The sequence below is a fragment of the Carettochelys insculpta genome, chromosome 8, assembly GCF_033958435.1.
Source record: "Carettochelys insculpta isolate YL-2023 chromosome 8, ASM3395843v1, whole genome shotgun sequence".
Classification (NCBI taxonomy): Eukaryota; Metazoa; Chordata; order Testudines; family Carettochelyidae; genus Carettochelys; species Carettochelys insculpta.
Genome location: NC_134144.1, coordinates 36,062,715 through 36,085,428, shown reverse-complemented (window position 1 = coordinate 36,085,428; position 22,714 = coordinate 36,062,715). Strand labels below are relative to the sequence as shown.

The window sequence follows — 22,714 nt, the reverse complement described above, 5'->3', positions numbered from 1 at the left end:
AGCAAGGTGTGGGTGTGTGTGCGCGCGCCACTCCCGGGGCAGTTTGTGTATATGGGTGTGCGCACCACTCCCGGGACAGTGTGAGTGTGTTTGCGTGTAGGCGCCTCTCCCGGAGCAAGGTGTGGGTGTGCGCGCGCCACTCCCGGGGCAGTGTGTGGGGGTGGGTGCGTGTGCCACTCCCGGGACAGTGGATGTGTGTGTGTACGCGCCTCCCTCGAGGCAGTGTGTGTTTGTGTTTGTGTTTGTGTGCGCGCGCGCCTCTGCCGGGGCAGTGTGTGTGTGTGTTTACGCACGCCTCTCAGGGGCGGAGGCGGTGAGATGCGGGCGCAATGGGTGTGTGCCTCCCTCTGCAGGAGCGTACGCGCGGCTGCCTCGCTCTGCTGGCCGCGAGTCTGTCTCCTTCCCGCTTCCTCTCCCCCTGGCGCTGGGGCCGCAGAGGACGCGGCGCTCCCGCGCGGCCCCACGGGAGAAGCTCGGTGCTGGCGCCTGCCCCCTGGCTGCGGAGCGAGTGAGGGGCGCCGAAGATGGAGGGTTACAGGCTCTTCCTCGCACTGCTGGTCTCGGCGCTGCTGCTGGGCTTCCTCTCTGTGCTCTTCGCCCTCATCTGGGTCTTTCGCTACGGGGAGGGGCTCGGCTGGGACGGAAGCTCGGCGGAGTTCAACTGGCACCCGGTGCTCATCATCACCGGCTTCGTCTTCATCCAGGGGATCGGTGCGTGAGGGGCGCCTGCACTGAACCAGCCGGGGGCGCGGCAGGGCTCGGCGGGGTCTCGGGCTGGGACGGAGAAGAAGAAGCGGAGGGAGGCGGGAGGAGGGGCAGGGAGTGACTGGCTTGGAGCTGGGGCGGGGGGACAGGCCAGCGGACGGAATCATGTTGCTGTTGCGGAGACCCCTGTTGTCTATTGAAACAGCCCCGAGAGGGGGGACACCGGAGCTTTCCTAGCCCGCTGAAGTTGTCGGATGTGTTGCTCTAGGGCCGCTTATTTCCCTCGGCCTTGTGTTTCTTGGCGCGTTGAGCAACGCTGCGCTGGGCTTGCAGGCAGGCATTCGTGTCGGGGCTGCTCCGTTACTCTGCTCCTCTTCCTCATTCCGTGGTTGGGTGGCTGAAGCCCCAGGAGCAAGCAAATCAGAAAAAAAGAAGGGAGTTTCTGCACTAGTGAAAGCATGTCCAGGGCAGTTTTGCCATTTAAAAAGCCCCGCGTTAGGGTAAATTACCCCATTAGACTTCCACTCATTTTAATTTCAACGCTGTAGCCACCTAACTGTTGTGAAGTGGTCGAGAGTGAGGGAGGGAGCTGTTTTCAAGTAGTATTTTCAGTGCATAGTTTTCTAACTTAAAATGACTTTTAAGGGTTTCCTGTTAAACAAGTGCACTATTAATTATTTCTTCTTTCCATAACACACCACTAACCCTGGAATCATTGTTCCGAACGCAAAGGGTGCTCAGAATCGGCTAATCCTTACTTTCCATTTTGGATTCTCATGTAAATTTCATCACTTCCAAGGGAGGGGGAAACCTGCAGCTGGCTCAGCTCTAGCCCTGGGGTCCCTGGCTGGGGGCAGGGAGACCCACAGCTGGAGCCTTTTCCCTCAGATATGCAGCTGTCTGACAGCCCTTTGACTGGGAGAGGAGAGGGGAGAAGGCTGTTAGGGTGGCTCCCTCCCCTGCAATGGCGGGAACTGAAACTGACCAGCCATGAGCTGATCAGGTTCCCGACCTTGCAAGCCATGAGGAGACCGGAACCAACCTGCCCCTGGTTCTGAGCTCCTGCCACTCTGGGACCCAGGAAACTGGCCAGCCCTGGTGGCTCCTGGCTCCCCTCCCCTTGCAGGAAAATTCAAGTTATGCAGGAGTTGCAGGAACAACCCCTGGATAATTTGAGGGTTTACTGTATTAGACCTCCCACCCATGCCGCAGACCTCACCCTTGGCCAGTTTTTAACTGCCTCCACACAGTCCCAGACTGCCTCCAGCCTTAAACCTGCCCAGCAGCTACAAACCACACCCAGCCTTAGAGTCCCCGAGCAGCCCCAAGCTGCCCCAAGGCTTACACCCCCCCAGCAGCCCCAAACCACCACCAGCATTAGACTCTCCCTGCAGCCTCAAACTTCCCCCAGTCTTAGATTCCCGCCGCCCCCATCCCTCAACAGCCCCGGCCTTAGGCACTCCTCCTTCTCCCACAGCCTCTTCACTGGGGCTGCTAGGCTGGGTGGCTTCCCCAGCCCTCCTGCTCCCAGCAATTAACTCAAATGTTAAGGTTTCAGCACTTAGGCATGAGGTACAGTCATACCCCGAGATAAGCCCATTTGAGTTATGAGAATTCAACTTTACAAGGAGTTTCATTTAATACCCCTACTTCAGCTTACGAGGCATTTCTTATTTACAAGGACTGATTTGGAGGCTGGCAGCTCTGGTAGGCAAGCACTGAGGGGATGGCGTCGGCTGCATTGGTCTTGACAAAGAGGCCGTGCGGGGGGGGTGGCGCCCTGCGAGAGGGCAGCGGTCTGGTGCAGGGAGGTAGACTCGTCTGAGTCCCCGCAGTAGATCATGCCGCTCTGCGAGACATGGATGCTGGGTGTGCAGCCCATCCTGGCCCCGCTGCTGCCGCTCACCCCCTGGGCAGCTAGGGGGCCGCCACTGCCTGCCCTGCGCAGCTGTGCCTCAGGCGCTGCTCACTGTCTGTGGCACTCCCTCCCATTTAGCGCCTGGCTCGTCTGCCGCTGCCGCCTCTGCTGCCGCTGGTGGGGCCTCTCTGCCACACAGCCCCACATGAGCAAGGCATTGCTCCTAGCCAGTTGGGGCCCCCCTGTGCCTGCCTAGCTCCTCGTGCAGCTAGCCCCTGGCAGCAACCCCTTCCTGCTTAACCTAAGTGCCCTGCTCTGCCCTGCCCGCCCCCTTGCACCAGATTTAATGGGATTCGGTGTTGTTTTAGCATAAATGGGTGTAAATTTTGGGGCTCAGGAACACATAAAATTTTTTCCCATTGAAATTAATGGTAATTACATTTTTGACTTACAAGAATTTGCCCTAAGAGGGGTTTTTCAGGAACGAATTACCCTCATAAGGCGGGGAAGACTGTAATTGCTATCTCTAGTGATAGACATAGCTGCCATCTCCAGCATTTATCACTATTGGTAGATATCTGCCTGAGGCAGCAGTATTACAAAATTGCAAATGGCTTTTTTAACAGCTACATGCAGCTGGGAACTGCCCAGCTGGTGACCTTTAACATACCTAATGGGACCCCTCTTTGGGTCCTGACCCATAGGCTGGGAATCTCTGCTTTACATACATACACCATATTCTATTTCTGGTGCCAAACTATTCAAATACATCAGAAAAGTACCAAAACTCAACTGGTTTATGTCAAGTTACAAGCCCTTGGAACGAATTGGAGACTTTTACATGTATTGTAATGGGAGTTTAGTGTCGCTCTTATGAGTTTTCACCTACCAGCAGAATCTGGGAACCAACTGTGCTCCTATAGCAAGGGATGAGTGTATACTTAAGCGTTGAGTAAAAATAAAAGGGACAGATTAACAGAGGAAATGGATACAGTAGAATAGAACGAAGGTCTCAAGAATCTGCTCTAACTTCAGTCTGACACAATTCTTGTTGGCTTCAATAGGAGCAGAATCAAGTTCTTTATTAACAGTGCCCCAGTGCAGTGCAGAAAACAACTGAAGTACCAGATTATTTAACTTCTTTTTTTTTCTGTTCAGCATTTAAAGTTTTTGGGGAAGAGAAGGGAATCTTTTCTAGTGCTATGGTTGCAAAACATTTTCAAAGTAAATGTAAATTAGTGTTTTTTTACTTTTTGCAGTAGCGGTTAATTTATAAGAGGTTTTTTTTGGACAACTTTAAATATCAAAGCCGTTGTTTGATTCACTGCTAAATGATGTGCCAGATTCATCCAGCAGGCTCACTAGTCCAAAACATCTCAGTATTTCATAGAAAACTGATGCATGCACATTCTTGCAGCAATAAAGTCAGGGTGCATCTACACGAGAAGGCTATCTATTGTCAGCTATGCCCCCGGTGTATACACACAGCTTACATGAATGGAATAAGTTTTTCTGTCAGCAGAAACACCAACTGCCATGACTATTTTAGCTACAGTAAACTCTTGTTTAACTTTAACTCTCAGATAACCAGCACAACACTGGCAAACCCTGAGCCATGGCACAACTTCCCCTCTTTTTTCTCTCTTTTTTTTTTTTTCGGATAGTCCCAGGGTTTTGCGTGAGCCACCCCTGATCCCCTGGCTCCCAGGCTGAGCAGGTGTATTGGCAGGGATGCGGCCCTTAGAGAGACAGCATCAGCTGGGGCACTCACAGGTCCCTGGTGCCCAAGGAGGGAGCTGGCAGCAGGGCGGCAAGCCAGGTGGCAATCAGTGAGCTGCAAGCCCCACATGGTGATCCGCCAGCCCTGCAGTGAGCTGTGAGCCCTGTGCTCTGCAGCCATGAGCAAGCCCCATATGTGGCTCCTGTTGTCTGCGCCAAAAGTTAGACAGGGCAGCAGTTGAGCGGGAGCCAGTGCTGGGGGGCAGAGGAGTTGAACTTTCTTATTTGCGGGGAGGACCCAACCGCTGCCTGTGCTTCCCCCAGCTACTCTCAATTAACCATAATATCTGTGTATCCAGCAACCACCCTGCCCCAGGGTTGCTGGATACGAAAGAGTTTACTGTATATTGACAGAACCACTCTTCTGTCAGTATTGCTCCATGTACATTGAGGATTGTTAGTCCTGACCAACAGAGCTGATGTAACTTCTTACATAGACAGAGCCTCACATTTAAAACAAATCACGTGGATGGCGTTTTGGTTTGGACAGGGTGTAGTCACTGTAAACATAAAATCCAAAACTCATTTCTTTAGTAGGGAAGTAGTCCTAGTTTGACAAGGCAAAGTAAAAACATTTTTTGTCCATTTCTGATAGGTTCAGTAGATCACATGAAGTGAAGTTTTAGGGTCTGATTACATTTCTAATGGAGCAATGGGTAAAACTTCTGTTAACTTCTGTAGGAGATGAATCAGTCCTCTGACAGGGTGAATAAATCCTCACAGGGTAAAAAAGGGCCAGGCAGGCCCTTATGGTAACACTAGCCCCACCTTCTGACCCTCTTAATCATGCACGATGGGATGGAGGGCTGAAAGGGAGGAAACTGTAGTCAGCGGGGGAGAAAAAGCATGATTGCCCTAGGCTAGGGGATGGCAACCAGAATAGCAACAAGCTAGAATAGCCATTTTTTTCAAATTTATTATAAAGCTCAGTAATTCAAGAGCCACAATGCATGTGAATCAAGACAGTCCTTAATAAATAAAATTAAACGGTACTTTTTTGTCACCCTATTTCAAGAACAGCACACACACAAAAGATTTGTAATGTGATACACATTTACTGCAGGACATTCAAAACTTTTTACATATTCTATTATCTCACACTTTGGCCGTGTCTACACTTAGAAAACACTTAAATGGCCATGCTAATGGCCAAACTGAAGAATACTAATGAGGCTCTGAAGTGAATATTATTCCTATCAGCTGATTGGAATAAGGGGAGTTTGATGTTTGCAGGGTCCTTTCAAAAAGGACCCCTGTGCGGACGAGCCGTGTGCAAGCGAAACGCAGCACCTTTGAAGTGCTGCGGCCAGCAGCATGCTAATGAGGTGGTGAATATTCATTTCAGAGCCTCATTAGTATTCTTTGATTTGGCCAGGAGCATGGCCATTTCCAAGTTTTTTCTTAGTGTAGATGTAGCCTTTGTACTACTGTCTTCCTGACTTTCACTCCCAAACCTGCTCTCTCTTTGGAGGACGCTAGGGGAAGTTATGCAAAGTTTCAGGATAACATATTGTTTGCTATTTAGATTTGAGTTGTTCATTTTGGGGCTTTTAGATGTTCACTGTTCATCAAAAATAATCAGGAGATTTTTGTTTTCACTTTGCAATTATTGTGTTGGAAGCTGCAACACAGTCCTTAAAGAGTCACATACAGCTCCTGAGGTGCAGGTTGCAGGCCCCTGCCCTAGGCCAGTGACTCTCCACCTTTCCAGATCACTGTACCCTTTTCAGGAGTCTGACTTGTCTTGCATGCTCCCCAAGTTTCTCCTCCCTTAAAAACTACTTGCTTACAAACCATATACAAAAACACAAAGAAGTTTCATAGCACCTTATTGCCAAAAATTTGCTTATTTTCTCATTTTAACGTAAATCAACTGTAATATAAATATTGCCCTTACATTTCAGTGTATAGTATATAGAGCAGTGTAAACCAATCATGAAATTTGTTTGTACTGACTTTGCTAGTGCTTTTTATGTAGTCTCTTGTAAAACTAAGCAAATATCTAGATGAACCACCTTGAACAGGAGTGATGTGGGGAGGGGGCTGAAGGGGAATGTAACACCCTAAATACTGTGGATGGGAGGGCCAAGGGGCCAGAGCCTCTGGGCAACCTGGGGAACTAATGGGGAGACTTGGTGCTTGCAGCAGGGGTCAGATTCCCCCTGCCCCAACACTCAACAGCAATGGCAGGGGGAAGGAGAGCAAAGTAGCTCCGCTTGCGCGGCTGCCCAGCCACATCATCCATTTCCCCTGCCACCACTGGCAAGTGCATGGGGAGCCAAACCACTTCTGGTGGCACCTGGCCCTCACTAATCCCCCCGGCCACATTGCTCGGGGGCAGGAAGGTTGTAGGAAGAGGCAGGAGGGGATGGAACATGAGTGATGTAGGGCAGGGAAGAGTGGAACAGAGGCAGGCCCTGGGATGGAGGGATCTTGTCCCAGCCTGCTGCTGGGCTAGGGATGGCATGGTGAGGAGTCAGATGTGGGGGGCGGTCATGTGGCTGATGTCACCTCCATGTTTTTCCTCACCAATTGTCCCTGCCCTGGAAGACCTTTATGTACCCCTGGAGTACGGGGGCCAGTGGCATATCCAGAAAGGGACACAGGTGGCTCCAACTTCAGGGGGTGAGCACTTATGGGGGGAGTAGGAGGAAGGGAAGAGAAGGGATGGGGCTGCCCCCCCACAGTAGCTGGGGACAGGGAATGGACATGAGGGGATACACCCAGAGCATGGGGTCTGTGTGCAGCTCATGGCTGGTCAGTTTCCTGCCCCCCAACCCCACAAGCTGCAGGGAACTCAGAACCAAGTGGCAAATTTCACAAAAATTTGAATACATCTGTGTTCCACCTGAAAAATCCTATTTGTCACTGTAAAATGACAATGGCAGCAAATAATTACCAGCTTACGTACAGTTAAGGAGGCCATAAAATCTGGGCCTTAAACAGGGCCTGAAAAAACTCCTGTGACACTCCCAAGAAGAGACACAAATGAGCAACTGTAGTTGACTCCAAAATTCTTCTCTAAATTGCCCTTACGAGAAGAGGATCCTGCTCAGCATCGTATCAAAATGGATGACTAAGCATGCAGCCTGTCTGAATAGTTGCTAAACTCTTGGACATGGTCCCACAATTTGTCCAAAACCCAGGGGAAATTTTTCCCCTATAATTCAATTCTGAAAGTTACATAAAGATAATCAAAATACATTACATCTTCATCTATTTGTGACAACCAGATTTCTAAACAATAGTAAATATAACTTTTTATGGAGGAATCTTAGGGAAAATCTAGAAAGGTATGTAAGCTAGTGTTCCTCAAAGGGCACAATGGAATCTTCCCAGGCTATTTTGGGTGACAACTCTGTAAACTATTATAGGTCCCATCTTAAATTGGGCCGCTATATACTCTAATTGTTTAATGGTAAAAGAAATTATTTTTTAGTAACTGAAAAGAGATCTTTAGGTTCAAATTTACTAGAGAAGTTATGTACTAATTTATCAACAGAGAAGTGAGGCACTGAGGTACAGTCCAAAATATTTTAAGAAATGCTCAGAATGAGGGGATGTGATGAATGTGGGATTGTTAATAAAGCTGTCGGTTATTTTTATGAAGAGAGAATTCATGCTGTGTATGTAGCTCATGCTAGCATTCAAAGCAGAGGATGCACCAGTCCTTTCGTGAATGGACCAAAATAGTTTCCTCCTCAACCTACTCATTTCTGGATCATCTGATCTTGTGTAGCCAGGAACAATGAAATAGGATTTTATATATGAGGAAATAAGACTTAAAAACTGCTCACTGGAAAATCATTGGGCTACAGCTGCTGTATCCAGAATACCTGGATACACTTAATTGGCCCAACAGCTTCAAATATTGTCTTTGATATAGAAAAAAGAGAAACTTACCCTATAAAATATAAAGACTGTGGAAAGAAAGTGCTGTCTCTTGAGGTCACAGCAATGCCTTATAGTGCAAGAAGAGATGGGTTCTATCTCACAGAGTGGGAAGAGATGGGACCCACCTCACAAAGAGAGGAAAGAGCATCTTTGCGGGCAGGCTTGCAAACCTAGTGAGGAGGGCTTTAAACTAGGTTTGTCGGGGAAGGTGACACAAGCCCTGAGGTAAGTGGGGAAGGAGGAGGGAACAATCAAGTTGGTTTCCTGGGTGAAGAGAAGAAAGTGGGCCAATCGGCTCCTTCTCTAAGATGCTTGTGTGATGGAGTGGGGGATACCTGTGTGTATGCGTGTGGCTCACAGACGGTGTGGGGCTCCTGCTGAGGGTAACCCTGATGACCAGGTAACACCTTTGTACTGCAGACAGAGGAGGAGGTGGAGCCTGAGGGGTTTGAATTGGAACTGGGAGTTGGGAAGCAGTTGGTCTGGGCTGGGAGGGAGAGAGAGACAAAGGAGGGGGCAAGGCCCCAGCTCTGGGGGCCTCCTCTCCTCAACATGGATTGGACTGGCTGTGTCTGCCTGCTGTACTGACTCCTCTGTACGATGCTGTGTCCTGTCGGCTAATAAACCCGCTGTTCTCCTGCTGAGTGAGAGTCACTCCTGCCTGCGGACAGGGTGCAGAGCTTGGGGGACCCCAGAACCCCATCACAGCTTGTACACTAATGCCAGAAGCCTAGGGAAAAACAGAAAGAATTAGAGGCCCTGGCATAGTCAAAGAAGTATGAGGTGGTTGGAGTAATGGAGACTTGGTCGGACGATTTGCATAACTAGAGCACGGTCATGGAAGGTTATAAACTGTTTAGGAAAGACAGACCGGGGAGAAAAGGAGGAGTTGTGCTCTGTGTGAGGGAGCAGTATGATTGCTCAGAGCTCCAGTATGAGGAAGGAGAAAATCCAGTTGAGTGTCTTTGGGTTAAACTTAGAGGTGGAAATAACAGAGGTGATGTTGTAGTTGGTGTCTGCTATAGACTGCCAGATCAGGGAGATAAGATAGATGAAGCTTTCTTCAGGTACCTAAGTGAAGCTTCCAAATCACAGGCCCTGGTTCTCATGGGAGACTTTAATCATCCGGACATTTGTTGGGAGACCAATACATCAGCACACAGACAATCAAGGAAGTTTTTGGAGAGTGTTGGGGATAACTTCTTGGTACAATTGCTGAAGGAACTGACCAGGGGCCATGCACAACTTGACCTGCTGCTCACAAACAGGGAAGAACTAGTAGAAGAAATAGAAGTGGGAGGAAACCTGGGCTGCAGCGACTATGAGATCGTAGATTTCAGGATCTGGACAAAAGGAAGAAAGGTGAGCAGTAATCTACAGACCCGTAATTTCAGGAGAGCAGACTTCGACTCCCTGAGAGAACGGATGAGCAGGAGCCCTTCGGAAATGAAGATGAAGGGGAAAAGAGTTCAGGAGAACTGGCAGTATTTTAAAGAAGTCTTACTGAAGGCACAGGAACAAACCATCCCACTGCACAGTAAGAAATGCAAACAGGGTAAGCAACCAGCTTGGTGTAACAGGGAAATCCTTAGTCAGCTTAAAACTCAGAAAGGATGCATACAAGAAATGGAAAGGTGGACAGTTGACGAAGGAGGAGTATAAACATATGGCTGGAGAATGCCGGGCAGTAATCAGGAAACCAAAAGCACAATTGGAACTGCAGCTGGCGAGGGATGTGAAGAGTAAGAAGAAGGGTTTCTACAGGCATGTTAACAGTAAACGGGTTATCAGGGAAGGTGTGGGGCCGTTACTGGATGAGGGTGGTAACCTAGTGACAGATGATGTAGGAAAAGCTGAAGTACTCAATGCTTTTTTTGCCTGTCTTCATGGACAAAGTCAACTTCCACCTGACGGTCCTAGACAGTGCAGTATGGGAAGGTGAAGGGCAGCCATCTGTGGGGAAGTAACAAGTTCTGAGCTATCTAGAAAAACTAGATGTACACAAGTCTATGGGTCTGGATTTAATGTACCTGAGGGTAATGAGGGAACTGGCAGAGGTCATTGCTGAATCTTTGGCCATTATCCTTGAAGACTCTTGGAGATCGGGGGAGAGACCGGATGACTGGAAGAAGGCAAACGTAGTGCCCATATTTAAAAAGGAAAGGAAAGGACAATCCAGGGAACTATAGACCTGTCAGCCTTACCTCAATCCCTGGGAAAATAATGGAGGGGATCCTCAAGGAATCCATTGTGGAGCATTTGGAAAAGGGGAAAATGATCAAAGTAGCCAACATGGATTCACCGGGGCAAGTCCTGCCTGACCAATCTGATTAGCTTCTATGATGAGGTAACAAGCTCTGTGGACATGGGGAAGTCAGTGGATATGATAAACCTTGACTTCAGCAAAGCTTTTGATACTGTCTCCCACAACATTCTTGTCCATAAGTTAAGAAAATATGAATTGGAATCTTGGACTATAAGATGGATAGAAAGCTGGCTTGGTGGTCAGGCCCAATGGGTAGTGGTCAATGGCTCAATATCTGGATGGCAGTCGGTTTCAAGCGGAGTGCTGCAAGGCTCGGTTCTGGGGCTGGTGTTGTTCAACATCTTTATTAATGACCTGGATGAGGGACTGGATTGCACCTTCAGCAAGTTTGTGGATGACACAAAACTGGGGGAGAGGTAGATACGCTGGAAGGTAGAGAGAGAATCCAGAGTGATCTAGATAAATTGGAGGATTTGGCCAAAAGAAATCTGATGCGGTTCAACAAGAAGTGTAGAGTCCTGCACCTGGGGAGGACGAATCCCAAGCATTGTTACAGGCTGGGGACCGACTGGTTCAGCGGCAGTACGATGGAAAGGGACCTAGGTGTTATGGTGGATGAAAAGGTGGATATGAGTAAACAGTGTGCCCTTGTAGCCAAGAAGGCTAACGGCATAGTAGGGTGCATTAGGAGGAGCATTTCGAGCAGATCTAGAGAAATAGTTATTCCCCTCTATTCAGCACTGGTGAGGCCACATCTTGAATATTGTGTCCAGTTTTGGGCCCCCCAGTATAAAAAGGATGTGGATTTGCAGGAGCAGGTTCAGTGGTGGGCAACAAAAATGATTAAGGGGCTGGAGCACAAGACTGATGAGGAGAGGCTGAGGGATTTGGGCTTGTTTAGTTTGCAGAAGGGAAGACTTAGGGGTGATTTAACAGAAGCCTTCAACTTCCTGAAGGGGAGCTGTAAAGAGGAGGGTGACAAACTGTTCTCAGTGGTGTCAGATGGCAGAACAAGGAGTAATGGTCTGAAGTTGAAGAGGGAGAGGTGTAGGTTAGATATTAGGAAAAACTACTTCACCAGGAGGGTGGTGAAGCATTGGAATGCGTTGCCTAGAGAGGTGGTGGATTCTCTATCCCTCGAGATTTTTAAGTCCCAGCTGGACAAGGTCCTGGCTGGGATGACTTAGTGGGGGTTGATCCTGCTTGAAGTAGGGTGCTGGACTAGATGACCCCGAGGTACCTTCCAGCCCTATGAATCTGTCATTCTGCATCCCTTTGCTTGCCCTGAAACACCTGGGTTGTCAATGATGCCAGCCTTGACTCTCAGTTGCTGCCATAGAGAACCTCATGCTTTAAATTAGGAGCTATGATTACCTAGTTCCACTCCACAACTACCACATGGGCAAAATCCTTTTGCTAATTAGAAAATATCAAACGTTTTTTTGCGGGGCATCAAACTATTTGTGAATTCAGGTTAAATTTGGTGATTTGTTTCAGCCAAAATAAAATGAATTTAACAAAATAAGTGAAAACCATTGGTTTTGACCATTTTGAAATAAAATGTTTGGACTTTTCATTTAATTATATTTATTGGGGGGGTGAGAAATAGTGAAAAACACCATGAACCGAAGAAAACCTAAAAGAAGGCTCCCCTCCCCCAACAGTTTTTTTTTTTGTGTTGATTTTTTTACTACTTTCGGTGAGATTTTTTTAAATCAATTTTTTGTCAAGAAACTAAAAACAAACAAGAAAAGCACAATCCATTTTGGTTTGAAACGAGCTAATGTTTTTTCTGGTTTGGCCCCCAAACAGAAAAATCAATTATTTTCTTAGCTTTACTTGTGAGATCATACGAAATGTCTATTTTTTCAGCTCTGTATCATTTAATTCACAAGGATGCCTTAAAGCTTCTGTGCTCTGGTGTGCGAATAAATATTGTTTATAGGTAACATCATTAATCGTGGACTGTATCCTAAACAAAATCCAACCTTCCCATAACTCAGGATAAAGGAGTAATGTTCTGGTTCTGGCTTCGTAGCTCTTAGTCATTTTTCAAAATATTTCAAAGGTAGGGAGCGATGTATATTTCTCATTTTTAAAAAGATTAATTAGTTTGTGAAATATAAAGGACCATATAATGCCCTCAGGTGTGCATTAATAATAGATGTTGCATTTGTGTAACGAAAGGCAGAATTATGGCCACGTTATTTTCAGATATCTTTGGAATAAGTACATTAAAACCTTGAAGTTGTTTATGATTATGCTACTTGGCTTCATTTATAGTAGCACAAGACAAGGCACTTTCGTTCATGTGACTGACGTACTGAACTGTAGTAATCTTTGTTTGACTGCTGTCAAGCTGTCTTGAAAATGAGACTGCCATCTTTTTTTAATTTAAATATTGTGTGTTTTACTTGTATCCCATTCTTGAACAAAACCCATAAAATACCTACATGCTGTATGCATAGTTATATTAACAGGATGTTTTCATTCCTATGTTATGCTTCATAGTATGTAGAAAATTACATTGATCTGAAATTCTGGATAATGAGGGAGCTATCCGGCTACATTTTCCAATATTTGTGGAAGCTGTGTTTGTTTGTTTGGCCCTCAGGCAATAGAGGAGCAGTAGCTTACAGTACTATATACAGTAATAGTGTTAAAAGGGGTAGTGTTAAGTAAGGTTATTTCTTTTCTTAAACATTTTTTTGAGTTTAGTGAAGAAGCTTGAGTAACTGGCACATTTGATTAACCAGCAACCCCCAATCCCCGTGCATGCTGGATAACAAAGCTATTACTATAGTAACCGGCAGGAGCAATTCTTTCAGATTTAGACAAAATATACAGTTGGCTAGCATTCTTTGGCATTGTGCATATAATAAAAACTATATTGATATATGATTTAGGTTTTACTGAACACTTAAGTTTTAAGTCCCCACTTTAATGGAGCGGGCCATTCTGTTAATGACCTGAAAGTTTGCATCTTACTGAAGAGGAATTTTCACAACACTTTGTAAAGAGAGGCTGCTGAACTCTCTTTTATATTCAAATTTGACACATTAACACGTGGTTTGAACCAGGAGGGGAATTTTTTAGGTCATTGTAGGGGCTCTTTTGCATACTTGGCTTAATCTAATTTTGACACACACACACCCCACTTCTGCCCCCCTACTGTCTGATTTGCTCACCTTGATAATATTTTTCTGATTTGTTAACCTTGATTACTATTTTTGGTTTTCTGTGCCTCAAATATTGAGTCTATTCTGGTATGGCTACGGTCTGAAAAAGTGGGTCTGTCCCATGAAAGCTCATCACCTAATAAATTATTTTGTTAGTCTTTAAAGTGCTACTAGACTGCTTTTTTGGTTTTTTTAAGGGTCATATTTTGAGGCCCTTACTGTGTCTACACTACAAAAATAACTTAGAAGTTGCTTACTTCAAAGTACAACTTCGAAACAAGCAACTTTGAAGTCCAGCGTCTAAATACACCCTACTTCGAAGTTAAACTTCAAAGTAGGGCACTACTCCATTCCTAGGAATGGAGTAAGGACTTCGAAGTTGGGCTCCTTAATTTTAACTTAACTTCGAAGTAAGGGAAAAATGTGTGTAGACTCTCTGCTCGCTACTTCGATATAGTGCCTCACTTCAAACGTAACTTTGAAGTTACTTCCTAGTGTAGATGCGTCTTTGTTCTCCCTGAGTAGCAGCTTATTCCAAACATAGTCTCATTGGGCAGTGGAATTACTTGTGGAATAAGATGCTATTTAAAGTGATCAAAGGCATCTGAATATGAGTAAATGAACTAGGACCTCAGTTTTGCAATCTGTGTTGCAAAAGACAGTCCAATAAGCCCCATAGGATCCCCCTACAGATCAGGGTTCAGTATTAGGGATCAACATTTGTTTGTTTGGTTTTTTTTACCCACACAAATTAAAACCAGGTTCTGTTAGTTTTTAACTTGCTCAGTCAAAGCATGAAAACATGAAAAAATTAGAAGGAAGAGTCTGTGCAGAGGTTATATTCTGGCATGCTGGGAACTAATGAGATTACATGTAACACTGAAGTGGGAAGAAAAAAAATCTAACTTCTCTGAAGTTTTTCCTCTTCTGTAGTTTACCCTGGAATGACTCGAATTATGCCTGATTATCAAAATCTTTATAGAAAAGAGAGTTTTCCTATTAAATCTTGCTTTTATTTTCTCCTCAGCTATTATTGTGTATAGATTACCCTGGACCTGGAAATGCAGCAAACTCCTGATGAAATTAATCCATGCTGGGTTAAATACCATAGCCATGATTCTTGCAATTGTTTCTCTGGTAGCTGTTTTTGATTTCCACAATGTCAAGAACATTCCCAACATGTACAGTCTGCACAGCTGGATTGGACTGACTGCTGTTATATTTTACACTCTGCAGGTCAGAATTTAACTATAGTGTTTATAAATAAGATATAAAGCTGAAGAATGTGTTCTATAATTAATTAAAGTATGGTAGAACTGAAGTAATTACATTAACTATTTACTTTTTATTATGATTTCCTGACCTTTGCAAATAAACACAAACTATTTTAAAAAGTCAAAAATACTGTATCACAAAATGCAGTTTGTTCATTTTACTTTCATGTAACAATAGTCGCATCGACACAGTATCATGGGCAGTGGCAGCAATGGTGTGGGCTAGTCACCCTCTGTATGTACTCGGTGGGTTTGTGATCTGGGGAGTGGGCCTGTGCTATCACAGCTGCACTACTATCTTTAGTATGTTAGCCCAGATAACAAACTGGGACTTGCCCCCTGATGGGGTGTGTACACATAATCTGCAAATTCAGTTTAATGATTCAGCATTTTGAGCTGAATCATGTACAACAAAAATGGGCCTTGCTTTCCTGGGGGTCAAGAGTAAACACAGAAAACGCCCACCCAAATGCTTGAATTTGACTTCCGAACTTTGTCCCTTGCTGCCCAGACTGGCCAGGTCAGGGAATCCTGTGGAGTCAGTCTGTTCTTTTTCTGCAAAGGGGGAACATTTCACATCACTGTCCAGCATTCTCTATATTGCTAACAAAAGAGCAACAATTTACTGTCTAATGAGGGCACTATTGAAATATTAAAAAAAGTTACTCTCATTAATAGAATTTCCATTATTTCTCACTGTTTGACGTTTCCATAGTGAAGCAGTAGTACATAAAGAAAAAAGTGTTAATATTAAACATATCTATGATAATGTGTTTTTTTCAAATTAATTCTCTGAATAAAGTAGAATTCCTAAGACCATGCTCATACACAGCACTGTACCTACAGAATACTTTGTCCCTATAGCCGATACTGTAACCCCCAGTATAGGTTATAGGAATAAGGGGATTTGCAAGCGTGCAGGGTCCTTTCAAAAAGGACCCCGTGTAGATGAGCCACGCACTTTCAAAGTGCCGCGGCCACCATTGTGCTAATGAGGTGCAACATATTCATTGCAGTGCCTCATTAGCATATCCTGAAGTGTCTCATTAGCATCCCCCTTTCCAAATGGGGGTGCTAGTGTAGACATATCCCCTGATGCTGTCACAAAAAGGCTAATGAGATCCTTGGATATATGAGCAGGGGAATAGAGCAGACTGGTGATTTTACTTTTTATATATCATCTGTGAGATTGTTACTGGAATACTGCATCCAGCTCTGGTGACAGCACTTCAAAAAGGATGCTTAAAAACTTGAGAGGGTTCAGAAAAGAAACATAAAACTATGAGGATTAGAAAAATGGCTTACAGTGAGGCTGTATCTAAACTACAAGACAAAATTGAATTTAAAGGAGTTAGCGCAATGTTAAATCATCACTGTCTTCACTGTAAATACCATTAACTCAAATTAGTGAGCCCTAATACCGATAATGATGTTGATATTACTGGATGGGTACAGCATCAATGTCAAATGTAAAATTTTGAATAAAGGCTCGTGTGGAAGCGCCATGTCTTTAATTCGAATTCATTAGCCTCCTGAAGTGTCCTGTATGCATCACACAAAGCTACGTGGTGAACCTCCCATGTATGGCTGCTTCCTTCTTCGCTGCTTTCCATCCAGGTGCACAGAAAGGAGGACACAGGAAGCCACGAATTTTTGATTGAATTAGAATTAGAATTTGAATTCTGCAGTGCCCAGGCCCGCAACTATAAAGGTCCAGATGCATGGCTGATGGAACCAGGTGGGGACAGACAGGGCTGATAACACAGCTGCCTGTCCCTCCGCCAATGTCCATGGAGGATGAGTGGCATAGGGAACCGGGGTGGGTTTGAGGGAGATCTGCATTCTGTTACCGGGTGCTCTGAATTTTGGGACAGTGCTTTGCATTCTGGGATTCTAACATGAAACACCACAAGCAACCGGGGCTAAGGCACTGTGGGATAGGTACCCACAATGCACTGCTCATGCCGTCGAACTTTCATAGGGCAATGAGGATGCAGACACTTGACACAGAAAAGCAATGGGTCAAATTTCAAGAAGATTTGTGGACATTTAAATTTGAACTCATAAGAATGAGATTAAAAATCAAATTTATTAAAATTCAAGTTTATCTCGTAGTGGAGACATAGCCTAAGAGATTAAGGAATTCAACCTGTTTAGTATATCAGGAAGAAAATTAAGAGGTAACTTTATAATGGTGTAAAAATACCTTCACAGGGAGAAAATCAGAGATCTCTTTAATCTAGCAGAGGAAAGTATAACAAGAGCCAATGGATAGACGTTAAAGCAGGACAGATTTAAATTAGAAATAAGATGCACATGTTTAACAGTGAGTTGCGTTAACCACTGGAACAAGCTACTGAGGGAAATGGTAGAGTCACCAGCTCTTGATGCCTTCAAATCAAGACTTGGTGCCTTAACATGCTTTAATCACACCAAGTTACTTGGCTCAGTCCAGGGGTAGCCAGATGAAATTTTATGGCCTGTCTCTCACAGGTCAAACTAGCTGATTTGACTTCTGGCCTTAACTGACAAATTAATCTGTGAAATTGTGGGAAAGGGGGGAAATCAAAATCAAAGGGATACTATCAAAATCAGTCATTTTCACTCTATACAAAATTGATGCCATATAGTTTATGGAAAATTAAAACTTTACTGTTGGAAGACAGTATACAGGGGCTAGATGGACTTTGGTCTGATTCACTATGGCTGCGGTGTCCAGTACATTCACCACTTGCTACATGTAGTGAACAGGACACAGCAGTGTGGCAGTTCTAGCTCTGGAGCCATATGCGGCTCTTGGAACCTTTAACTGTGGCTCCTCCTAGAGGAGTGCTGTCTGCCTGCTCTGTGCATGTGCCCCACTGCTTGGTGGGAGAAGCACTTGGTGGCTGCAGCAGCCCCAGAGGCCCCGGTGGCCCTAGCAGCTCCGCTGGTAGCCACGCCAGCAGTCCCAGGGGCCCCAGAGGTGGTGGCAGTGTCTCTGGCCACTCTGATGGTGGCTCCGGTGAGTCATTGGCATTATTTAGTACGGGGACCTGTGGGCACTTCCCTCTAGGTCAGGGGGAAGGCATTTATTTAGAGCGATGGCGGTGGTGAATATGGAAGGACAACAACCACAAGTGTGGCCATCTTTGAATTCTTATTGGACACCATTTCACTATGTCTATTCTTATGTAAATTAAAATGCCTTTCACTATGCCGTTTTGTTACTTTTCCTTTATTTCCACTTAGTTTGGACAGTGGCAACAGACTGGTTTATTTGTAATTCATTTTATGGACTGTTCTTTTAGATACTATCACATTATTGGCTTTGGGTTTAACACTACTGGGCAACATACTTAAAATATATTCCTAGTCCAATTAGGTTTGGACCACAGATACTTTAAAAAAGACCCTTTACGGTGGTGTCAATTTTCATTTAGAAGTGCAAATTTCCTCTACAGCTTTAATACTGAATCCACCTTCTGTGTTTAGCTTGTCTTAGGTTTTGCTGTCTTTCTGCTGCCCTTTGCTCCAGTTTCTCTTCGTGCATCTCTCCTGCCAATACATATTTATTCTGGCCTCCTCATCTTTGCAACAGTGATTGCAACAGCTCTCATGGGATTCACAGAGAAACTTATTTTTGCCCTGTAAGTACTATATTGCTTAATTTCACTTTTTAAACAACATGAATAGTAGTCTTTTAAAACAATTTTATCCTAAAGTTGTCTAAAAACAGTTTTTATTTTATTTTTTCCCCCCTCAAAGGAAAAATCCTGCATATAGTGCATCACCACCAGAGGCAATTTTTGTCAATACTCTTGGTCTTTTGGTTCTAATCTTTGGTGCTCTTATTTTATGGATGGCAACAAGACCCCACTGGAAGCGCCCACCAGAACAGAATACTAAAGTTCAGCAACCAAATGGCGGGACAGCTGAAGGTACAGAAGAGGAATCCACTGTGACAGACTGCAGCAATGCAGATAAATCTGATGTGGAGTTTAATAGTGAAGCAGCAGCCAGAAAACGAAACCTCAAATTTGAGGAGGTAGGACAACGGTCTACGATGTAAATGGAGTACATAGAATTGCTGTAGTCTTACATTATATTTGAAGTATTCCTATCCAGCTGTTGATTACATTTAAACAGGGAATTTCTATAAGGGTTGCTTAAAGCAGTTCAATATTTCTGCACATCTAGTGTGAGCTGAAAAGGTCTCTATTCAGTAAGCCCTATGTCATTGTCATTCCTTAATTTATCTCTGTTTAAAAGAATTCATGAATTCTGGGATGAAACAAAAACACATTGAGATTTGTGCCTTTTAAGAAAAATGTAGTATTGTGTGCTTGCAATAAGGACAGAGTTTAGAAAAGCAGCTGAGATGTGGTATAGAAATTATTTTTTCTATTAATTTGTCGGTTGTTTCTATGCTGTTCACCAGTTTCTTTAGCCAGTTGTTATATGCTGCCCTGTGTTAGCTATAAATGGGCATGAATGAGAGTTGTATATGCACAGCAGAGTGCAGAATTTAGCCATTAGCACAAGCCTACGCTGTTTTATATCATCGTTCCACTTTCTTCTGATTGCTCAACCTGATGAACATTCTCAGTTCCCACTGAGGTCCATGAGAGTTGAGGAGTGTCAGTATTTTTCAGAATCCCACAGTGTACATTTTTGGACAAAAAATTTGAAAATAGGAAAAGAATGGAACAGAACTTCTACTGAAATTTTCATTAAAATATCATGCTTTTGCTAGCTTTTCCATTTATTATTTTAAATGAGAATTCATCAACATTTTGAATTGATTTTAAACCAGCTCTAGTAAATGTATAATTTATAGCTATTGCTCACTCTTGGATACATATGATTGCTACCGAAATCTCTGGGAGCTACACAAGACATCTAAGAACAGTATTTAACCTGTTTTGAAATGGGTGCAGTTTTTGCACTCACTTCATTATGAGTTACAAAAGCTATTGAGTCACTGCATCCATCCCTTTCCCTTGGCCCCTGGAACCAGTACAGTATTGCTCTTTATGATGGTATCTTATAAGCTTGTGGTATCCAACTAGTTCTGAAGCAATAGCCACTAAAGTAGCTATTGCTATAGAGAATTAGACACATTATTCTAAAAAAAAATGTATTGTTCAAGCCCACTAGCCACACTCAACCAGTCGAACAGCTACACCTGGCTAGGGTTCAGTGTGTTGGACACCACAGACCTAGATTATAAAGGGTAGAGGGCCTGGGGCAGAGCTGAGGGTTGAACAGCAAGCACCTCTACCACATTGGAAAGGTGGTGCTTGTAGCTCCAGCCCCACAGTTGGCACCTATGCAAGGAGCCCCATATTAATTTCTAAAGAGCCACATGCGGCTCCCGAGCCACAAGGCTAATACACTGAAGCCTTTTTCCTTTTCTTTTTCGTCTGCAAGAGTAAGAAAAAGAAAGCACTGGAGTAAAAACTGGGACATATGAGCTGCATCAACCCTGCAGTCCAAAATCTGGCTATTCTGTGCCAACTGACGTGGGTTTGTAGGGCTTGGGCTAAGGGACTGTTTAACTGTAGGGTAGTCAGTTGGCATGGGCTAGCAACAGTTTTTTAATTACAGTGTTGACATACATGGGTTGTGTTCCTACCTCTGCCACTGGTTCACTCTAATTTTAGGCAAATCATGTAACTTCTGTCTTACTTTCCCCATTTGTAACTTTAAAATTTATGTAATGCTTAATTAATTCAATGTTTTGCACTTCTACAGCTCTTTCTGACAATCAGTATTGCTGCATTTCCTTATCTTCTCTCTCAGATATAAAAAGAGACATTACTTTTATTACTTGCATCATTCTAGAAGAATGGAAAACAACTCTCATAGAAAAATAATTATAATGGATGGCTTTTCATTATTTTAATAGGCAAATAACTTTGTACCTTCTTTTGTAATCTGCTTGTAAAGGTTGCTGAATTTACTGTTGTAATACTAGTGTCTAGACCTAAATCATTTTGACAAGTGGCATAACTACTTCATGTTTACCACTATTCATGTTGCAAAGGGCTCTGGACTAGGGCTTTGGGCACTATGCCACTTTCCATTTCTTCTGAAGACTATTTTCATTTTGATTTATTTTTCCGCAACTCACATATATTCACACACATTATGATCCCATGATTACATTATTTTTTCTAGCTCAAAGTGATGCATTGATGTAGTTTTGATAGTTTTGATCACTCACTGTTATTTTAGATTTTCCTGGGTCATGAGCTTGGGTTTGTAATAACGTTTAATCATTTGAATACAATACAAGCAAAACTAGAATATTAATTCTTAGGCGAAGTTCTTTGCAGTTCTCTTTTGGAAATCAAGGTTATATCCTAGGTTTCTGTGTCACTTCCATATATATATGTGACATGATCAGATCTCATGTCCCACTCTTCGTAAAAGAGAGGACTACTGCTTCCCTCTTTTTAAATTGTATGCAAGGGGTGCCTATATTTCCCCAAGATCATCTGGATTTCCTAAGAATCCCTGTATAGTCTTAGTCTAAAAGCAAGAAGGCAACCTGCATTTACGGTAGTCAGTTATGATGCAAAGGTGAAAGTAACTTAAATTTCTTACAAGTGTTGTTGTATTTTAGGCTCCCACCCCAGAAGGGGCTTCAGGGCAGAGGAGTGGGGAGAGTTGGTGTGGGGGGGCGGGTAAGGGCAGGACTGGGAGGATTTGAGGAGGGATTCAAGGCAGGGGGTTGGGGTGGGTGGGTTGAAGGAGTCAGGACTGGGTGTGTGTGGATGGGCTCAGGGAAAAAGGTTGAAGGTGGTGGGACATAGGAGTCAGGGTTGGGGGTCTGAGAAGGGACTCAGGGCAGGGAACTGGGGATGTCAGAGGAAGTGCATACGTCAGGGCTGGGGGTGTGAGGAGGGACTTAGGGCAGGCAGCTGGGGATGCCACAGGAAGTGCATGAGTCAGGGCTGGGGGAGTGAGGAGGGGCTCAGCACAGGCAGCTGGGGATGCCAGAGGAGGGACTCGGGGCTTGGCGGGGAGGGAAAGGGACTGGAGCAGTTCTGAGCCAATGAAGGAGCACACCCAAAGCTGGCCCCTTTATGCTGTCTGTTGTTCAGCACAGCAGCCTGCAAGAGAGCCTTGGGAGCCAAGCTGAAAGCACGCACCTTCTCTGGCAGCCAAGTGTCCCAGGGGCTGGCTGCTTCTTGCCAGGGCAGCGCATTGGGCCTCATTGGCTTACTTTCACCTCTGGTTACGATGGGAGGAAAAGTACAGCACTTGTCAAAGTTTGTTGTGACCAATTTATATGTCCCTGAAGTTACTGCATCCTATTATGACTGTACAAGTTAGACATTAGAAAGGAAAGATCACTGTAATTTACACAGTAATAAATAGCACTGTGTTTTTTCCTGTGACTTTTTCATTCTCTGATCAATCTACCAAGTTTTTTGAAGGACTGATTCACTGACCACCACATATGTTTAAAAGAGCCCTTAACAAAACAAAACAAAGATACGTTAGTGCTTATGAAAGGAGTTATTGTCACAACTTTGGGGCCTGGATTCCTCTGTTAACCCACTGAATGGGTACAGTACAGGAAGCAGGAGTTTAAATGTCTACAGACTAGCCTGCTATGGTGTGTCAACCACTTGTGGAGATATGGAAGACATTATTAATATCCATTTAATTCTCTGTGTTCTGCTGAGACTGCTAATAAATGTGGTGTTTTCTGTGCAATATGGACACCTGTCCAAGAATTGGCCTGGAATAGGGTGATTTCACATGG

The 22,714-nt window shown here is 44.4% G+C and overlaps 1 protein-coding gene across 1 annotated transcript; it reads left to right on the top strand.

The window, feature by feature from the left end:
• The first annotated feature begins 217 nt into the window (after window positions 1–217).
• On the top strand, window positions 218–21,602 carry CYBRD1 (cytochrome b reductase 1). Its single transcript, XM_075001006.1, has 4 exons — window positions 218–711; window positions 14,709–14,917; window positions 18,430–18,584; window positions 18,703–21,602. The coding sequence occupies exons 1-4, from the start codon at window positions 525–527 to the stop codon at window positions 19,004–19,006; spliced, it is 855 nt and encodes a 284-aa protein (XP_074857107.1). The 5' UTR covers window positions 218–524; the 3' UTR covers window positions 19,007–21,602.
• Window positions 21,603–22,714: the final 1,112 nt, after the last annotated feature.